Here is a 20,004-nt window from a genome sequence, read left to right on the forward strand (position 1 = left end):
TGCACTTGTATACTGTTGCTCTTTAATTCCACTGTAAAAATAGGACAAGCTGAATATATTAATAGATTGTAGAAATACACCTAAGGGAGGAGTAGAGGGATAGAAGAAAGAGGGGTAGAGAGGGTGGGAGAGAGGACTGGAGGGAGGGGGAGAAGGAAGGGAGGGAGTGTATCGGGAGAGAGGAGTGGTAGAGGGGGAGGGGAAGTAGGGTAGAGGGGAATGATGGAGGGAAGATGGAAAGTTGGAGGGGGCGAAAGAAAGGGTGTATGGAGGGTCAAAGAGGTACATTGGGTTTTTATTTTTGGGGGTACTGCTGATAAGAGGAATGGCTGTGTTTATTGTTTAATGTTATATGGCCCCGGTTACGCACAGTATATATGTGACTGTACGAAAATGGAAATGGAAAATAAAAACACATTTATTAAAAAAAGTAAAAAAATAATAAGGCATAAGAAAAAAAATAAAATTTTAATAAAAACTAAGAAGTAGAAATACAAAATCACATTTAAATGTGTTTTCCAATATTTTGATAAACATTGATCCTGAAAGGTTCACTGCAATTTTCCCATATGTACAGAGAGCAAGCTAACTAATAAGATTTCACCTCCCAATTTGGTGGGTTCATATGAATTTCTTGCTTAATCTTCTCTTCCCTCTCCTCCTCCCCATTTTCCATATCAGATACGTAACCTCAAAATATTTTCTGCTTCTTCTGGAATCTTAAGTATCTTGTCCGGGAAATGAACTGAATGGCCTTGGAAAATTTGGCCAAACCTCTTGTGAACAGAAAGTCCTGTGGAGATCCTTGGGTCCATTTTGGAGCTGGATTAGAGACCAGAGAGAAAATGAAGGGACAACACCCAGCAGAAGCAGAAGTTAGAAAAATCCCTCCAACTGCTCAGCCATGGGGCTGTGGGAAGAATGGGGCAAGTCCTGTGCAGAAGAGCCACGAAGAGGCATCCAATATTTCAGAGGTCCAGTCCTGTTACTTCAGAAAAGTGCGGTTTCAGGAAGGGAGCCGTCCCCGAGATGTTTGCACTCAGCTTCACTACCTTTGTCGTCAGTGGCTGCAACCAGAAAAACACACAAAGGCTCAGATGCTGGACCTGGTGCTCCTGGAACAATTGCTGGCTGTCCTTCCCCCAGAGATGGCAAAGTGGGTGCGGGAATGTGGAACAGAGACCAGTTCCCAGGCGGTGTCCCTGGCTGAAGGCTTCTTGCTGACTCAGGAGGAGGAAAACATACAAGAAGAGTTGCAGGTGGGAGGATGGAATCATGGCAGCTCCTTGGAAGTTGTGACTGAGTATCCTAAGGAGTATCTGCCATTCCTCTCTGGCAGAATTTTCATTTGTTCTATTCTCCCAGAGGATGTATTTGGGGCAGTTCTTCCATTCTATTTTAGCAATGGACATTGAGGGCTGCTAGTTTTATAATTCATGTCTATCTGTGCTCTTCCTTTGTGTCTTGAATTGCATCATGTCCAGAAATCCGTGGAAACTTTGATTGAGTATCCTAAGGAGGATTCATTCAGATCTTCTCAAGAGCTGCTCTTCAGGGAGAACTTCCAGGAAGATCAAAGTCAAGAGGCTACGCAAGGTAAGAAAACCTCTTTCTGTGTGATGAGAGATTTCAACATTTAGCTGATTCTTTCTCTCCTCTTGTTTAGAGTGTCTCTCTTTAACAAAACTGCTTCCACTACTTTTCTCTTTCTCACAGAGAGTCGAAAGCTATCCTTAGAGTTTTTAGAATCACCTCTTTGTTGTGGAGCTGATGGATTTGCTGAACCGCTGCTTCAGGTAAGGAGGAGAAAGACGAGAAAAGGCCCCTGAATCTTGGATGGATTTCATTTTGTTCTAGAGTTCAATATATAAAATTGCTGTTTCTAAGCAATACGAATTTTACCTCAGCTCATCGAACATTCACACTCAGCTTAATCTACCCTCTTCCTTCTGAGGGGATTCTTTGTGATATTCTCCACTCCTCCTGCTTCACCATCAGATTTCTTTGACCGGAATGTTGTTAGCATCGGGACTCTTCCTTCTGTCTACCAGGGTTTTTCTCACACCCCATTACAAAAAAAATATTTTATTTTGCCTTTTGAAAAGCATCTTTGGGACAACTGTGACCTGATAATGGAGAATCTCCAATAGACATATAGACTACTTTTACCAGCTCTTCTATCTCCTTTATGAAGGTGTGGAATTGGGATACGTTGGTCCCTCAGTGGATAAGATGAGCACTGGAAAATATGTCAGGTGGGTTTTGCCAATATTTTCCTCTGCCCATTCTAGGAAGAATGGGAATCACTGATAAGTAGTGGATTGAATACCCAGCTATCAATAGACCAAGAATATTTTAGTTGGCTATACCGTAAGTCATTCCAAACACTTTCAGCTTGATCAAACCTGATTTAATTGTGCCATCAGCCAAAAGCGGTGAGATCTCATTCTGAATTCAGTAGAAGATGCCCATTTTGTCCACATGATCTCTGTCCTAGAATCAATGGAAGAAAATTATCCCATTATTCTTGGGATTTTCTGTTAATAGGGAAACTTTTTTCCTTGTTCAGGATGTTCTCTCCTTTGAGGAAGTGGCCGTGTATTTCTCCAAAGAGGAGTGGTCTCAGCTGGATGTTGACCAAAAAGCGCTCCACAGAGAAGTCATGCTGGAGAATTCCAGGAATCTCTTTTCTCTGGGTAAGAACCCCTTTCTGTGCTCCGAAATGTAGGGAAGGGGCTTAAATTTTATTTCTGGGGGTGGGGAACCATTTATTTAACAGTGCATTCAGAAAGCATTCATAGCCCCTTCACTTTTGTTATGCTGCAGGCTGATTCTACAGTTATTAAATTCATTCTTTTCTCATTAATCTACACTGGGTATCCAGTAATGACAAAATGAAAAATGAAATGTCTGTGGATTTATTACTTCTTAGCCTGGTGTCTTGAACTTTTGACCACACTGACTTTATGGAAGAAGGAAATATATTGAAAGAATAATTGGAAAAACTGCATAGTCTGGCTTTGTCCATAAAGGAAATTTTAAAAAAGCTTTCTGCAATTACAAAATATTCCATAGAAGATATTAGGAAGCATCTGAGGAAGAGGCCTCTCTTGAGCAAGGCTCTGGCTACCAGGATTTGGGATTCCCTCCTGAAACTCTTCACTGAGTTCCTGATCTCCCTGAGCTGCTATAACCAAGACCGGGTGACCTCTGAGAGGGATGTTCCTTTCTTAAGAGATATGCCCTCTAGTGTACCAAGTTTGGCAGTAGATTAAGTTTAGTGTGGGGAGTTATTTGCCATACAGAAATTTATCTTTGACTTTCAAATTCTGCTATGCAGACAAGAGGAGATGAGACTTTTATTAAAGTTGGGAGCTGCTGGGTATGTTGCTGCTCCGGCATGACACAGTGTCCAATATATTTCGGGAGTTTGTAGCACCATGGAATTTCCCCAGGTCAAAGATCCGATAAAGGGTTGTGATCAAATCCTATTATATGGGGATCATTAGGGATACACTTGGAAATGGGTCTTTGTTATAATCTTAGTTTGGACTCTTCATTGTTGCCAACAAACCAGCTGAAATACATTGATGATTATTTGGCTAGATTTCAGAAGAAAAATGTTGATTGTTCTCCTATTCTTGCTACAGTTTTCCTTTTTCTTTTTCAAGGCTTTAATGGGCAAGATAATAAGAATTGCAAGCAGGAACGCCAAGTGATCCATTCAAAAAGGGGGGAAAGGAAATGTGTAGATCAGATGCAACCAAGGAATGATGAAACAAAGCAATCACAGAGTGGAGTTAAAAAAGGTCTTCCTCGGGTCAACTGGCTTCCTAACCATACAGTGATTGATACAGGAGAAAGACCATATAAATGCATGGAGTTTGGAAAGAGATTTAAGAAATCCAATCATCTCTTTTCTCATAAAAACATACATTCAGAAGAGAAACGATATACCTGCATGGAATGTGGAAAGACCTTTTCTCATAATAACTCACTTATAAGACACCAAAGGGTTCACACAGGAGAAAGACCTTATAAATGCACGGAGTGTGGAAAGACCTTTACTCGTAGTAGTAATCTTAATTCCCACAAGAGGATCCACACAGGAGAAAGACCGTATAAATGCATGGCGTGTGGAAAGACCTTTATTTGCAGTAGTAATCTTAATTCCCACAAGAGGATCCACACAGGAGAGAAGCCTTATGAATGCATGGAGTGTGGAAAGGCCTTTACTTGTAGCAGAAGTCTTGATTACCATAAGAGGATCCACACAGGAGAGAAGCCCTATCAATGTATGGAGTGTAGAAAAGTTTTCAGGAACAGAAGTGCTTTGATTCACCATAAAACTATTCATACAGAGAAGAAGCCATATCAATGCATTGAATGTGGAAAGGACTTCTGTTATTCTGAGTCTCTTATAATCCATCAAAGGATTCACACAGGAGAACGACCTTATAAATGCATGGAGTGTGGAAAGACCTTTACTAGTAGCAGTAGTCTTAATGTGCACAAGAGGATCCACACAGGAGAACGACGTTACAAATGCACAGAGTGTGGAAAGGCGTTTACTTGTAACAGTAATCTTAATTACCACAAGAGGATCCACACAGGGGAACAACCTTATAAATGCATGGAGTGTGGAAAGACCTTTACTTGTAGCAGTAGTCTTAATTCCCACAAGGAGATCCACACAGGAGAAAGACCTTATAAATGCATGTAGAGTGGAAAGAGCTTTACTTGTAGTAATGGTCTTAATTCCCACAAGAGGACCTACACAGAAGAGAAGCCATATAAATGTGTAAAAGAATCCATACTAGAGAAAAGAACTAGAGGTGGGTTTCTACCGGTTCACATGGTTCGGGTGAACTGGTAGTGGTAATTTGGCCTGGGTCACAGAACCGGCCGTGACCCAGACTGGCCACAGCCCCCAAACCGGTTCCCCGATGTCCACTTCCAGCATGTTTATTTGTTTTTCATCGCCTTCACGCATGCTCAGAACAATTTACAATGAACTGTGCATACGTGTGCAGCGAAGCGCGTGCGAACCAAACCAGTACCAATGCCGGAACAAACCCAACCCTGGAAAAAAAAACCATATGAATTCATGCAGTGTGGAATGAGCTTTGCAAGGAGTAACACATTTACTTGCCATATAAGCATCAACACATGGGAGAAACCATATCAATAAAGGAATTATGGAAAGAGCTTCAAGAGAAATCCAGGTTGTTCTCGGCATATGACTGCTTTTGATATAAAAATAACTTTGAATAATAATAACTTTTGAGACAGTTATTATGTGCGTTTTGCGCCTTTGGACGACTTTTGTCGCCACATTTGTTAAGTGACTCACTATAGTTGTTAAGTTTGTAATAAGTTTGAATTGGGCTTCCCTATTGAATTTGCTTGTCAGAAGCTCACAAAAGGGGATCACTTGATCTAGGGACACTGCAACTATCCTGAATCATTTGCCAAAAATCTGAAATTTGATGAGTTAACCATCAGGATGCTGCAACTGTCATAACTGAAAAATGGTCATAAATCACATTTTTCAGTGCTACTGTAACTTTGAACAATCACTAAATGAACTGTATAGTAAATCGACGACTATCTATAGTTCTCTAAAATCTCATACAAGGACCATTTGAGTAATAATCCAAATAAACTGTAGCACTTCTTAGATGTGTGTGAATAAATTGCCTTTGTAGTGCAAACCAGACAAGGTGAACCCGTAATCCTGCTTGTGGTTTTTGGCAATCCAAATACTCAAAGGTGTTCTCGACACGTAGAAATATTCCTGGTTGTTTTACATTATATTATTCCTGATGTTGCAAATATCAAACACAATTATCACCTTGTTCTTCAAGTTTCTTTTAGATAAAAATAACAAAAAAAGAAACAAGTTTATTAGAGGTTATCTGATACCTCTTGTTGCCTCAATACTTCTGTTGGGCTAAGTACCTGGGCTGAGCCCATTGGATTTGGATTGGATTTACTCGATTTGTAAGCCGCCCTATTCCCCGAAGGGACTCAGGGCGGCTGAACAAAAACCAAGGGAAGGGGAACAGGCCAGCTCACAGAACTCCTGTGTTTATTCTGCCAATGAGCTAGCCCTCTGGGTAATGGTCTTGAGTGTTTAAGGTTGCAGACCCCTGGGCTAGCCAGAGAACCCTAATGTTTCAGTGGAGCCATGATGCGAAAGCAGCGGGATGTTTTGGATCTGTAAAATCCCTCCATAAAAAGGCAAATTTGGAGGCCGTGGATGAAGTACATAGAAACCTATGAGGCCAGCTGCCCTGTTTGTGCTTTAGTGAAGAGGCTTCCCAGTAAGCCTCCAGGACGTTTACAGACTGTGGCCAGCCCCATGGCTCCCTGGAAGGCTGTATCTATGGACTTTATTGTGGAGCTGTTGGAGAGTGCTGGGAAACTCTGATCTGGGTTATTAGATATTTACTTTCCAAGCAAGCTCAATTTGTGGCATGTCCTTGGATCCCTGCCACTGGGTCCCTGGCTGGCTTCCTTGTAGAGCACATATACCGGTTGCATGGTGTTCTGAAATGCATAATCTCAGATCGGGGAAATCAATTGGCATCAAAGTTTTGGCGTGAATTCCTGAGCTTGTTAGGATCCTCCTAGGGTTTTAGCTCCACCCATAATCCTCAAGTAAAAGGAGCCTGTGAATGTCCGAATGCAGTCCTTGAGCAGTGCCTTCAATGCTACGTGAACTACCAGCAAATCAATTGGGCTGAACATTTACCTTTCGCTGAGGTGGCGTACAATAACTCTGAACACAGCAACACTGAATTTGCCCCCTTTGGAGTGGCCAAGGTGCAGAGTTCGTGCCTATGTCAGAACTCCCTGAAGAGACCCCTTCGTCAGTCTCATTGGTTGAATGGATAGATACGTCAAAAGCCAAATGGCTCCTACTATGCAAGTCGTTATAAAAAGCAAGGGAAATGCAAAACAGGCAGGCTGACAAATAGAGATCAACCAAGAAAAAGTTTACAATAGTGGATGAGGTGTATCTGTCCACAAAATCCTTAAAATTGGAGCATCCCTGCAAGAAATTGGGTCTTGTAGATAGACTCACTCCTTATATACTTAATCCAGATTGTGAATCGGATTGCAAATCTGATGACGATAGATTTGAAGTTGCCAAAAAAATCTCCAGCATATTCACTTAGAATTTCACTGCAGTTCATTAAACCTCTCTCCGTCTCTCCTCACTGCTCAGACTGGCTATTGAATCACCTCCTCCCACCTCATGCTCCTCCAATATGGGTAGAAGCAGAAAAGCATTGTGAGGTCAAGGTTATCCTTGATTCTCAATGCTACAAGGGGACGTTACAGTACTTAGTCTTATGGAAGGGATGTCCCACGGCAGATGCAGAGTGGATGGTGGCGATGGTTGTTCGGGCCTCTACACTGATCCATAGGTTTCTTGTTAAGTACCTGGATCAAACCGAATAGGTTATATAGTGTAAGGGTTAGATTTAGGTCTCAAATTTGTGTGTTCGTTTCCTTGTAGGATTAATCTTTCCGGAGTGTCGTTATGTCCTGGTTGACTCACTATGCAACCCTGGTCACAATCAGATAACAGTAACAAAAGGGGGAAGGAAAGGAACTGGAATGCAAGGGAAGTTTCAGGGAGGGAAATGAGCAATGCAAGGCAGCCGATAAATCACCTTACAATTTATATTGATATTGATTGTTTCCTGAATGTTTATTTGACTATCTATGACTATCATTAAGTGTTGTGCCTTATGATTCTTGACATGTACACTGAGAGCATATGCACCAAAGACAAATTCCTTGTGTGTCCAATCACACTTGGCCAATAAAGAATTCTATTCTGTTGTATTCTATTCTGAAAGCCTGAGACAGACCTGACATCCGAATGTCATCGGCTGGTAAACTCCAAGGCAGTCAGATCATTCCCAAAACAAAATGAATGCAAATGATTGGTGGAACATGGACAGTGGGAAATCCAGGGGGCAAAGGGAAAGTTTACCTATGCTGTTTTCATGCAAAAATGTTAGAACGGGCTTTTCTGTAAAAATTCCATATGTAAAAAATATTGTATAAAAATTCCATATGAACCCCTGGGTACTTGAGAGACCGCCTACTGCCAATTACCTCCACTAGACCGATAAGATCGCATAGATTAGGCCTCCTCCGAATTCCATCAGCCAGCCAGTGTAGACTGGCAACTACCCGGAGGAGAGCCTTCTCGATGGCTGCTCCGACCCTTTGGAACGAACTCCCCGTGGAGATTTGGACCCTCACCTCCCTCCAGACCTTCCGCGCTGCCCTTAAAATCTGGCTGTCCCGGCTGGTCTGGGGTTAAGACTCTAACCCACACTCGAATTGTATGACTGTTGAGTTTTAAATGATGTAGTATCTTTATGTTGTAAATTGTTTGTCTTTCCCCTCCCCTTTTGAACTGTGAGCCGCCCTGAGTCCCCCCAGGGAAAAGGGCGGCATACAAATAAAGTGACTAAATGACTAAATGAATTTTTAGTAAAGATATATTTTTGGTAAAATAATATCCCAGACATTTCTTTTGATATCTGAACCAATGGGATGGTTGACAAAACCATGACCTGGTTATAAACATATATAAGTAATCCTCAACTTAAGTTTATTCAATGCCCGTTCAAAGTTACAATGGCACTGAAAAATGTGACTTATCACCATTTTTCACAATTACCACCTTTGTAGCTTCCCTATGTTTATGTGATCAAAATTCAGATGTTTGGCAACTGGTTCATATTTATGATGGTTACAGTGTCCTGGAGTAATTTGATCACCTTTTGCGACCTTCTGACAAGCAAAGTCAATGTGGGAGCCAGTTTCACTTCACAGACATATTAATAACTTAAGAAATGCAATGATGCACTTAACAACCGTGGCAAGGAAAATCGTAAAATGGGGCAAACTCACTTATGAAAATGTTTTAATTAGCAACAGAAATGGGCTCAATTCTGGTCGTAACTCGAGGACTACCTGTATTGAAAAATCAAGCAGGGAACAACAAAGGTTTTGTAGCATAAGAGAGGCAATTGGGATTGTGTTGTCACAATGTGACTGCTGAGGCTACAATGGAGTTTACTTATAGTTTTTTTCTCTTTCCCTCTGTCTCTCTGTGAAGTTAGGGATACTCAGGAGAATGAAAGACCTTTGGTTTATTGATAACCAAAAAAATAAATAAACCTAATAAAATAATATGAAATTAAGAAAAAAACTATGTTTCTCCTGACAGATAATGAGAATTGTCTCTAGGATTGCTAGATAATAACACTCACAAATCATGGAAACCTATGTGATGAAAGGCCTCTTAATATGTGATAACTCATTACAAATATATCAATGTATCCTGCATGGAAAAATCTTCAGGATGAAGAATTCCTCTAAGCCAGAATGAGGGGAAGCCCATGAAGTAAAGGTTCAAAAAAATTCCTTTTCAAAGAGTCTTTGCCTTTCTGTGGCCGGACAAGGGATTAGGAAAAAGTCTAAATTTAATTTAAATAAGCTTAATTAAATATCACTGGTATGGTTATTCACGAAATGTTATCAAATTCTGCTTTGTTATAACTATAAAAATTTAAAATACAGAAACTTTTGATTGTATATTGGGGGGGGATGGAGGCTGCTCTTGAAAGCGATTTTTGAGTCTCCACAGAGATTTTCTCAATATTCACAAGATCACAGATGGTTTTTAGCTATTAAAAAAAAAGAAAAATGTACAAATTGACGCCTGCCGGAGGGGCCACTCCCTTTCTAGATAAGCAAAGTTAGAGAACCTTAATGCCCATCATCCCAGACGCGCATGGAACATGACGTCCTTGCAGGGTGCTCAGGCATTGCGCTCAGGATCCTCTAGGGGGCTCCCACGAGAGTCCGATAGAAGAGCCGGGCAGCTCTCTTCTCGCCCGCCCTCCGCGTTACAAGAGAACTGAGCATGCGCCGGCCTCTTTCCCACGTTAAGAGAAAAGGCTTGAAAGGTGGTCCGCTCTCTCTACGATATCCGGTTCTGCTCCACCCCCCCTTCCCCTCTTTGAACCTTCGGGTGAGTCTGTCTAGCAAGGGGAGAATCTGCGGAGAAGTTTGCATGATTTGAGGTCCAGACGTGATTCGGGATGGAGACATGCAAAACTATTAAGCTAGGAGTCGTGGGATGGAGGGGGTGGGGTCGGGAAACAATGGTCCCATGTTCCCCTGCCACCCCTGGGTCAGACAGTGGAGAAAGCAAAGCTTCGCACCCTTCGCTTTGCCCCCAGGGGGAAAAAAAACCCCAGGGTTGTAGAGAAAATCGATGGGAAAAACTCTGGATGGGAAGGAGAGGAGGAGAGGCCGTCTTTGCAAAACAGAGATTTGTGCCTCCAAGTCAGACTTGACTCCTGGACAGTTTCCTGCATATTTGTTGACCCCTTTTTCAGAAGGGGTTTCCCTCGCCTCCCCCTTTTAGGCCGAGAGAAGCGAGCCTCCTGCTGGCTTCGCGTGCAAGGCTGCAACTGCGTGTGCAAGGAGTTGGGTGCAACGTGTGCAGAGACTGGAACTCGGTTTCCTGTTTTCCCGCCTTTCCCCACTATCACAGCACTATCACTGCTGTGCCGGCAGATAAATAAGGAAGAGGTTAGAGGAGGTGCACCATTCACACCACGTCCTGATCAGGCCAGTGTTTTTGTCACGTTTGGCCTTTGTAAAGCCTGGATGTTGAAATTCATGGTTGATATATCTACTTATTAATTGGATTTAGAGAGCCCCTCTTGTCAATTGCTTTTTGTGACCTGGGATGTTTATGATTTGGCTTGTGCAAATAGTTGCTCTTGATGATGCAGTTCTATAAATGATATTAAACAGTGTATTAACTACTTTCCAGTGCAGGAAATAGTAAGAGGAGCATTATGTATAATTGCTGCCTAGAGTAATTTATAATAATACAGAAGACATAAAAATAAATTTTAATTAAAAACTAGGAAGTAGAAATCAAAAACATTTAAATGTATTTTTCCAATATTTTGATAGAGATTGACATCCTGGAGCAGGGGTGTCAAACTCATCATGAGACGTATCGGGCTTCCCCCCCCCCCTTTGCTAAACCGGGTGAGGGCATGTCCAGTGCGTGATGCATCCTGCCCCTAGGCTGCGAGTTTGACAGTCCTGTACTGGAGGGTTCTCTGCAATTCTCTGCAAAAAAAGCTAACTAATAAGATTTCACCTCCCACCTTGGTGAGTTCATACAAATTTCTTGCTTAATCTTCTCTTCCCTCCCCTTCTCCCCATTTTTCAATATCAGATAAGTAAGTTCAAAATGTTTTCTGCTTCTTCTGGAATCTTAAGTATCTTGTCCGGGAAGAGAGCTGAATTGCCTTGGAAAATTTGCCCAGACCTCTTGTGAAGAGAAAGACCTGTGGAGATACGTGTGTCCATTTTGGAGCTGGATTAGAGACCAGAGAGAAGATGGAGGGACAACACCCAGCAGATGCAGAAGTTAGAAAAGGCCCTCCAGCTGCTCAGCCTTGGGGCTGTGGGAAGAATGGGGCAAGTCCTGAGCAGAAGAGCCAAGAAGAGGCATCCAATAGTTCAGAGGTCCAGTCCTGTTACTTCAGAAAAGTGCGGTTTCAGGAGGGGAGCCGTCCCCGAGATGTTTGCACTCAGCTTCATTACCTATGTCATCAGTGGCTGCAACCAGAAAAACACACAAAGGCTCAGATGCTGGACATGGTGCTCCTGGAACAATTGCTGGCTGTCCTTCCCCCAGAGATGTCAAAATGGGTGCGGGAGTGTGGAGCAGAGACCAGTTCCCAGGCGGTTTCCCTGGCTGAAGGCTTCTTGCTGACTCAGGAGGAGGAAAACACGCAAGAAGAGTTGCAGGTGGGAGAATGGAATCATGGCAGCTCTTAAGGGGATGTTTCTGAATTTGTCAATTTCTCTCTGGCAGAATTTTCTGGGATTATTAATGTATTAGGGCAATTCTTCTATTCTGTTTCGAGTTTTAGCAATGAACATTGGGGGCTGCTAGTTTGAAAGTGCAGTATGATAATTTATTAATATCTCTGTGCTGTTCCTTTGTTTCTCGTATCACATCATTTCCAGAAATCCATGGAAGCTTTGACCGAGTATCCTAAGGAGGGGAAAGATTCATTCATATCTTCTCAAGAGCGGTTTTTCCAGAAAGATCAAAGTCAAGATGCTATGCAAGGTAATATAAGCTCTTTCTGGGTGATGCGAGATTTCAACATTTAGCTGATTCTTTCTCTCCTCTTGACTGGAGTTTCTCTCTTTAACAAATCTCTCTCTCTGGAGTTTCTCTCTTTAACAAACATTATTTCTCTCTTTCTCATAGAGAATCGAAAGCTATCCTTGGAGTTTTTAGAATCACCTCTTTGTGGTGGAGCTGAAGGATTACCTGAACCGCTACTTCAGGTAAGGAGGAGAAAGATTGGAAAAGGCCCCTGAATCTTGGATGGATTTCATTTGTTTTAGAGTTCAATGTATAAAATTGCTGTTTCTAAGCAATATGAATTTGACCTCAGATCATTCATACTCAGCTTATTTTAAACGGTTTTGCCAGTAATTTGCTCTGGCCAGCCTTGGAAGAACGTGAGTCACTGATAAGTAGTGGATTTAAGACCCAACTATCTAGGCTACACCATAAGGTGTTCCAAACCCTTCCAGCTTGATCAAATATAATTTAGTTATGCCTCCAGGCAAAAGAGGAAAAAATCTTAATTCTGCAGAAGATTCCAATTTTGTTCACTGGATATCTCCTAGAATTGGTGGAAGAAAATTATCCCATTTGTTTTGGGATTATCTGTTAATAAGGAAACATGTGATCTTGTTCAGGATGTTGTGTCTTTTGAGGAAGTGGCTGTGTATTTCTCCAAGGAGGAGTGGTCTCAGCTGGATGTTGACCAAAAAGCGCTCCATGGAGAAGTCATGCTGGAGAATTCCAGGAATCTCTTTTCTCTGGGTAAGAACCCCTTTCTGTGCTGAGAAATATAGGGAAGGGAGTTAAATGTTATTTCTGGGGGGGGAAAAGCATTTATTTACAGTGAATTCGGAAAGTATTCAGGTCCCCTTCACTTTTGTCAATTTTGTTATGTTGCCGACTGATTCTACAGTTGTTGAAATTCATTTTTTTCTCATTTATCTACACTCAGTATCCGATAATTACAAAGTAAAAACAGAATTTTAGAAATGTCTGTAAATTTATTAAAAAGAAAAAACTGAAATATCACATTGGCATAAGTATTCACGGGCCGGTGGTGGTTCCTAACCGGTTTACTACTGGTTTGCTGAGAGAGGGCATTTTGCATACCTGCAAATATTTTGCACCTGCCCTGCTTGCTTCACTTGCACAAGGGCTCACCGCTCATTGCTACGCATGTGCAGTTTACTGAAAACTGTTTTGCGCATGCACAAAAACATGCCGGCGATGGGAGAAAAGACCGGGGATCCAGTTTGGGGGCGTGGCAGCCTAGGTTGCTTCACGTTCCAGCAATCAAGGCTGCCAAACCACTACCCGTTTGCCTGACCCGGTCCAAATCGGTAGCATCCCACCACTGATTCAGACCCTTTCACTCAGTACTTTGTTGAAGCATCTTTGGCAGCACTTACAGCCTTGTCTTTTTGGGTATGACGCGACGAGCTTTGCACACTTGGATTGGGGAGATTTTTTGCCATACTTGCAAATCCTCTCAGGCTCAGTCAGGTTGCATGGAGATTGTTGGTGGACAGCCATTTTTAGGTCCCTCCGGAGATATTAAATAAAGTTCAAGTCAAGCTGGGCCACTCTAGGACATTTGTGAGCTGTGGTGGTGCAGTGGTTAGAATGCAGTTTTTTCAGGCTTCTTCTTTTGACTATCAGCTAGCTGTCATTTGGCAGTTCGAATCACACCAGGCTCAAGGTTGACTCTGCCTTCCATCTTTCGGAGGTCAGTAAAATGAGGACACAGGTTGTTGGGGGCAATATGCTGACTCTGTAAACCACTTAGGGCTGCAAAAGCCCTGTGAAGTGGTATATAAGTCTAAGTGCTATTGTTATTGCTATTCACAGAGTTGTGCCTAAGCCATCTTGTGTTGTGATAGCTGTGTGCTTAGGATTTTTGTCATGTTCGAAAGTGAATGTTTGCCCTATTTGAGGTCTTGAGCACTGTGGAAGAGGTTTTCATTGAGGATATACCTGTGGTTTGCTCCAGTCAGTTTCCCTCAATCTTGACCAGTCTCCCAATCCCTGATGCTGAGAAACACCCCCACAGTATGATGATGCTACTACCACGCTTCACTGTTGGAGGTGATATTGGGCAGGTGATGAGCGGTGCCTGGTTTCCTCCAGACTTAACATTTAAAAGTAAGGCCAAACGGTTCAAACTTGGTTTCATCAGACCAGAGAATCTTGTTCCTCACACTCTGAGAGTCCTTTTGGTGCTTTTTTGCAAACTCCAAGCGAGCTTCTGTGTGTTTTGCCCTTCTATCCCAATTGCTTATTTTGACTGGACAACCAGCTTTTGGAAGAGTCCTGGTTGGGCCAATCTTCTTCCATTTGAAAATTATAGAGTCCATTTTGCTCTTAGGAACCTTTAGTGCAGCAGAAAATTTATGGTAGCCTTCCCCAGATCTATTCCTTTGCAATAATCCTGTTTCTGAGCTCTGCAGGCAGTACCTTTGACCTAGTGGCTTTTGGTCTGCTACAATATGCACTGTCAGCTGTGAGGCCTTCTATGGAGAGCTGTGTGTCTTTCCGAATCATGTCCAATCAATTGAATTGACCACAGGTGAACTCCAATCATGGCATAGAAACATGTCAGCAACGCTAATAAGAAATGGGAGGTACCTGAGCTACATTTCAAGTGCTGTTGCAAAGAGCCTGAATACTTATGCCAATGGGATTTTTCATTTTTTTCCTTTTACTAAATTTACAGACATTCCTAAAATTCTGTTTTCACTTTGTCAGCATGGGGTATTGAGCATAGATTAATGAGAAAAAAAGAATGTCAACAACTAGAATAGAATAGAATTCTTTATTGGCCAAGTATGATTGGACATACAAGGAATTTGTCTTTGGTGTATATGCTCTCGGTATACATAAAAAGATAAGATACATTCATCAAGAATCATAAGGTACAACACTTAGTGATAGTCATAGGGTACAAATAAGCAATCAGGAAACAATCAATATTAATATAAATTGTAAGGATACAAGCAACAAAGTTACAGTCCTGCAATCATAAGTGGGAGGAAATGGGTGATAGGAACAATGGGACGACTAATAGTAATAGTAATGCAGCCTTAGTGAATGGTTTGACAGTGCTGAGGGAATTATTTGTTTAGCAGAGTGATTGTGTTTGGGGAAAAAACTGTCTTTGTGTCTAGTTGTCTTGGTGTGCAGTGCTCTATAGTGTCATTTTGAGGGTAGGAGTTGAAACAATTTATATCCAGGATGTGAGGGTTCTGTAAATATTTTCACGGCTCTCTTTTTGATGCATGCAATGTACAGGTCCTCAATGGAAGGAAGTTGGCAGTAATTTTTTTTTCTGCAGTTCTGATTATCATCTGAAGTCTGTGTCTGTCTTGTTAGGTTGCAGAACCAAACCAGACAGTTATAGAAGTGCTGATAACAGATTCTATAAATCCTCTAGAATTCTATCAGCAGCTCCTTGGCAGTTTGAATTTCCTGAGTGGGTGCAGAAAGAACATGCTTTGTTGTGCTTTTTTAATGACATTTTTGAGGTTAAGTGTCGCTTTTAGGTCTTGCGATAGAACCTAGAAATTTGAAAGTCTTTACTGCTGATAGAACTAGAATAAGGTTGCCTGGTAATAAAATTGACAAAAGTGAAGGGAGTCTGAATACATTCCAAATGCACTCTATAGCACTTTATTTTTTGTAAATAATATACGCAGTGACATACTCAATGTTCCTTCCTACTGCTGTTTTCCCTAGAAAAACAATCCTGTGATATGGGTTGAGCTGGGAAAGTTTTGGTCCAAAGTCACCCAGGCAGCATTTGTGCCAATGGGAGAACTAGTATTCTGAGTCACCCAGTTTCTAGCCTGATGTCTTGACCATTTGACCAAACTGATTTTATGGAAGAAGGAAATTTATTGAAAGAAAAATTGGAAAATTTCATAACCTGGCTTTTTACGTAAAGATTTTTTTTAAATGCCTTCTGCTCATAAAATACACTATACTCATTTCATAGAAGATATTGAGTTTATTGGTCTTGAGTTTATTGGTTTTGCAAGAATCTGGGGAACAGGCTCCATGCAGGGATGGTGTGGCCTCTCTCGAGCTAGGTTCTGCCAACCACGATTCGGTATTCCCTCCTGAACCCAGTCACTGGGTTCCTGATGGTCCTAAGCTGCTATAACCAAGACCACATGAGTCCTGAGAGGGATGTTCCCTTCTTAGAGATGTGCCCATTTGTGTACCGAGTTTGCCTTTAACCTAAGTTGAGGGTGGGTATGGTGTCCAATACACTACAGAAGGTTGTGGGACCATGGAATTGTCCCAGGTCAAACATTAGTTCAGGGTTGTGATCCAATCCTATAGGAATGAAAATATACAGTTTTCCTTTTTCTTTTCCAAGGCTTTAATGGGCAAGAGAATAAGAATTGCAAGCGTGAATGTCAATCGATCCATTCGAAATGGGGGGAAAGGAAATTTGAAGATCAGATGCAACCAAAGAATGATGAAACAGAGAAATCACAAAGTGGAATTAAAAATGGTTTTTCTAACCATACAGTGATCAATAATGGAGAAAGACCATATAAATCCATGGAGTGTGGAAAGAGGTTCAATAAATCTGATCATCTCTTTTCTCATAAAAAGACACATTCAGAAGAGAAACCAAATACTTGCATGGAGTGTGGAAAGACCTTCTCCTTTAATTATTCTCTTATAAGACATCAAAGGAATCACAAAGGAGAAAGACCTTATAAATGCATGAAGTGTGGAAAAACCTTTAATTGTAGCAGTAGTCTTAATTCCCACAATTTGATCCACACAGGAGAGAAGCCATATCAATGCATGGAATGTGGAAAGGGTTTTAGGAAGAGTGGTAATCTTAATACTCACAAGAGGATCCACACAGGAGAGAAACCGTATCAATGCATGGAGTGTGGAAAGACCTTCTCTTATAATCTTTCTTTTAAAGCCCATCAAAGGAATCACAAAGGAGAACCACCTTATAAATGCATGGAATGTGGAAAGACCTTTACTTACAGCAGTAGTCTTTATTACCACATGCGGATCCACACAGGAGAAAGACCTTATAAATGCCTGGAGTGTGGAAAGACCTTTACTCGTAGTTATAATCTTAATTCCCACAAGATGATTCACACAGGAGAAGGACCTTACAAATGTTTGGAGTGTGGAAAGACTTTTACTCGTAGTTATGATCTTAATTCCCACATGAGGACCCACACAGGAGAAAGGCCTTATAAATGCATGGAGTGTGGAAAGACCTTTATTCGTAGTAATGATCTTAATTCCCACAAAAGGATCCATACAGAAGGACCTTATAAATGCATGGAGTGTGGAAAGATCTTTACTCGTATTTGTGATCTTAATTCTCACAAGAGGATCCACACAGGAGAAGGACCTTATAAATGCATGGAGTGTGGAAAGACTTTTACTCATAGTAATGATCTTAATTCCCACAAGAGGATCCACACAGAAGGACCTTATAAATGCATGGAGTGTGGAAAGACCTTTACGCGTAGTTATGATCTTAATTCCCACAAGAGGATCCACACAGGAGAAGGACCTTATAAATGTGTGACATGTGGAGATAGCTTTAGAAGGAATTGTGATCTCACATCCCATAAAAGGATCCATATGGGAGAAAAATGGAGTGGAACCTTTTAAGGAGTAGCGTTTTTACTCGCTATAGAGGCTTCCACACATTGGAAAAACCATATCAATAAAGAAATTGTGGAAAGAGCTTCAAGGGAAATCCAGATAGTCCTTGGTGCATGATGTAATTGAGTCCAAAATTTCTGTTGCAAAGCGAAACAGTTATTGTGCATTTTGCTCCATTTTACGAGTTTTCTTGCCACTTTTTTTTGAGTGAATCACTGTAGTAGTTAAGTTAGTAATACTGTTATGAAATGAATCAGGCTTCCCCATTGGATTTGCTTATCAGAAGCTCACAAAAGATGATCCCTAATAGGGACCCCAGTATGGATCCCTAATCCTGCTTGTGGTTTTTGCTAAGTTTCAAAAGACAAAGGACTTTTCTACGTGCAGAAATATTCTGTGTTTTTTTTTCATTATATTGTTTCAAATATTCCAAAATACCAAACATAATTATAACATTACTCTTCAATTATCTTAGGTTAAAAAGGGGAAAAAACCCCATAAGTTTGTTAGAGGTTATCAGATGTCTCTTGGTGTTGCCTGAATATTTCTGTTCTGCTATTGGGCAAAGTATCTTGGCCTTTCCCTTTTTTGGGCTGTTCTACCTTTTCCATCTCTGCTTGTCTGAGAAAGAGTCCAGTGAGAGTTCTTATTCCTGCATCCAGAGTGATGGATGCTACCAATGTCTCATGGGTTCTTTTTAAACCAGGAGTTCCCAACCCAAAGGCTGTGGCCTGTTTGGAACTGGGCCACGGAAGCAGTGGGTGAGCTTGTGCGGAAGTTGCTCCACTTGTGCAAGTGGCAAGCGCTGGCACTGATATGGAAACCTCTATTTTTGTGAGCGACAGGTGCACAGGCCAGCTACTTCCACAAATGGAGCTGTGCATGCATGCGTCTTCCTGCTGCTTGCACAGAACCATCCTCTGTCTCTCCCTCACACCTCGCTTTGCTACAAAGTCCAAAAGGTTAGGGACTGCTGTTTCAAATCATCAACCATACCCAGTTTGACTGAGTTGAGCTCAAAATATTTATGAGTAGCACTGGATTCTAGATGGTTTCTCTCAATACGGGTTGTGGAGATGTTTTACTTTGAAAAAATATAGAAGATACAAAATAAATATACAAACAATGAGTTCTTTTTATGTTTGTTTTTTATACTAAATCAGACATGACAAACACAAGTCCCGTCAGTACCAACCCACGGTCAGATTAGATGTGGGCCATCCTAGAGACAGCAGAGGGCTGTCCCTTGCCACCACACCCCACCTCACCCCACCCCACCTGGACACTATCCCTGGGTGTGTGCACAGGAGATGGTGAGCATGCAAGGTCAGGAGAGCCAAGTGGGCCATGGAGCCGGCAGAGATAAGGGCGGCTGAGCAACCCTTCAGGAAGGGTTGACCTGGGCTGCAAGATCCCAGGCCTCCGGGCATCCCGTGCCTCTATCCAGGGATCCTCCATATGGCCTGAGAGGGATGGCGATGCTCCTCTGATAGGCGAAGCTTTGGTGCTCGCCCCAGTCTCGCCTTCCTCTGCTGGAGACCTCTGGATACCTATTTCCAGCCTTGTCTGGCCCATAATAGGCAGTTGCTTATGGAAGTGTGGAGGAGAAAGTTTACAGGAAGTAGTTTCCCCCATGTCCAGCTTTTGCCTTGACAGATCTCTGGAGAGGAGGAAGGGTGCCCTAACAAGCCAGCATCTTTATCACACATAACTGGAAACAAGGATTTCCTTTCAGAAAGGGCTAGCCTCTTTCATGCAGGACGGCTGGGGAGTGTTCCTAACCCTAACCCGCTCCAAAGATCTATAAAGGTAGAAGTTGGACTCTGCTCTCTGCAAACTTTAACCTCCATCCTTTCACACTCAACAGTGTTGGCCCTCCCTCTGTTGCTTTGTTGGGAGTAGGTATTGGACAGGGAAACAAACACCAATGATGTCTGAGATTGGGAGAAGAACGTCTCCATTGTCATTCTGTGCGCGCCTGCGTGCACACTCACACACCCCCACACACACGCCATCCAAGCTTGATGACTTTTATCAACATCTAAGCTTGCAAATTGCCAATCATGCTTGGGCTTGGATGAAAAGGCACCAAATTTTCACCATCTTGAGTTGCCTAGTGCAACATATTCCATCCTGAC

General features: G+C 42.0%; 2 protein-coding genes across 2 annotated transcripts in view; both read left to right on the top strand.

Moving 5' to 3' along the window:
- The window catches only part of LOC116502468, a 40,447-nt gene extending 34,728 nt beyond the window's left edge, over positions 1-5,719 (top strand). The window contains 5 exon segments of the mRNA XM_032208351.1: positions 1,147-1,259; positions 1,464-1,596; positions 1,717-1,796; positions 2,570-2,696; positions 3,672-5,719. Of these exon segments, the coding sequence (XP_032064242.1) occupies positions 1,147-1,259; positions 1,464-1,596; positions 1,717-1,796; positions 2,570-2,696; positions 3,672-4,876 (1,658 nt within the window). The 3' untranslated portion in view covers positions 4,877-5,719.
- A 4,247-nt stretch (positions 5,720-9,966) lies between these two features.
- Positions 9,967-17,196, top strand: LOC116502469 (zinc finger protein 202-like). Its single transcript, XM_032208353.1, has 7 exons — positions 9,967-10,069; positions 11,300-11,877; positions 12,100-12,205; positions 12,350-12,429; positions 12,850-12,976; positions 16,593-16,953; positions 17,160-17,196. The coding sequence occupies exons 2-7, from the start codon at positions 11,464-11,466 to the stop codon at positions 17,194-17,196; spliced, it is 1,125 nt and encodes a 374-aa protein (XP_032064244.1). The 5' UTR covers positions 9,967-10,069; positions 11,300-11,463.
- The last annotated feature ends 2,808 nt before the right edge of the window (positions 17,197-20,004 follow it).

The sequence above is a fragment of the Thamnophis elegans genome, chromosome 2, assembly GCF_009769535.1.
Source record: "Thamnophis elegans isolate rThaEle1 chromosome 2, rThaEle1.pri, whole genome shotgun sequence".
In the NCBI taxonomy this organism is placed as follows: Eukaryota; Metazoa; Chordata; class Lepidosauria; order Squamata; family Colubridae; genus Thamnophis; species Thamnophis elegans.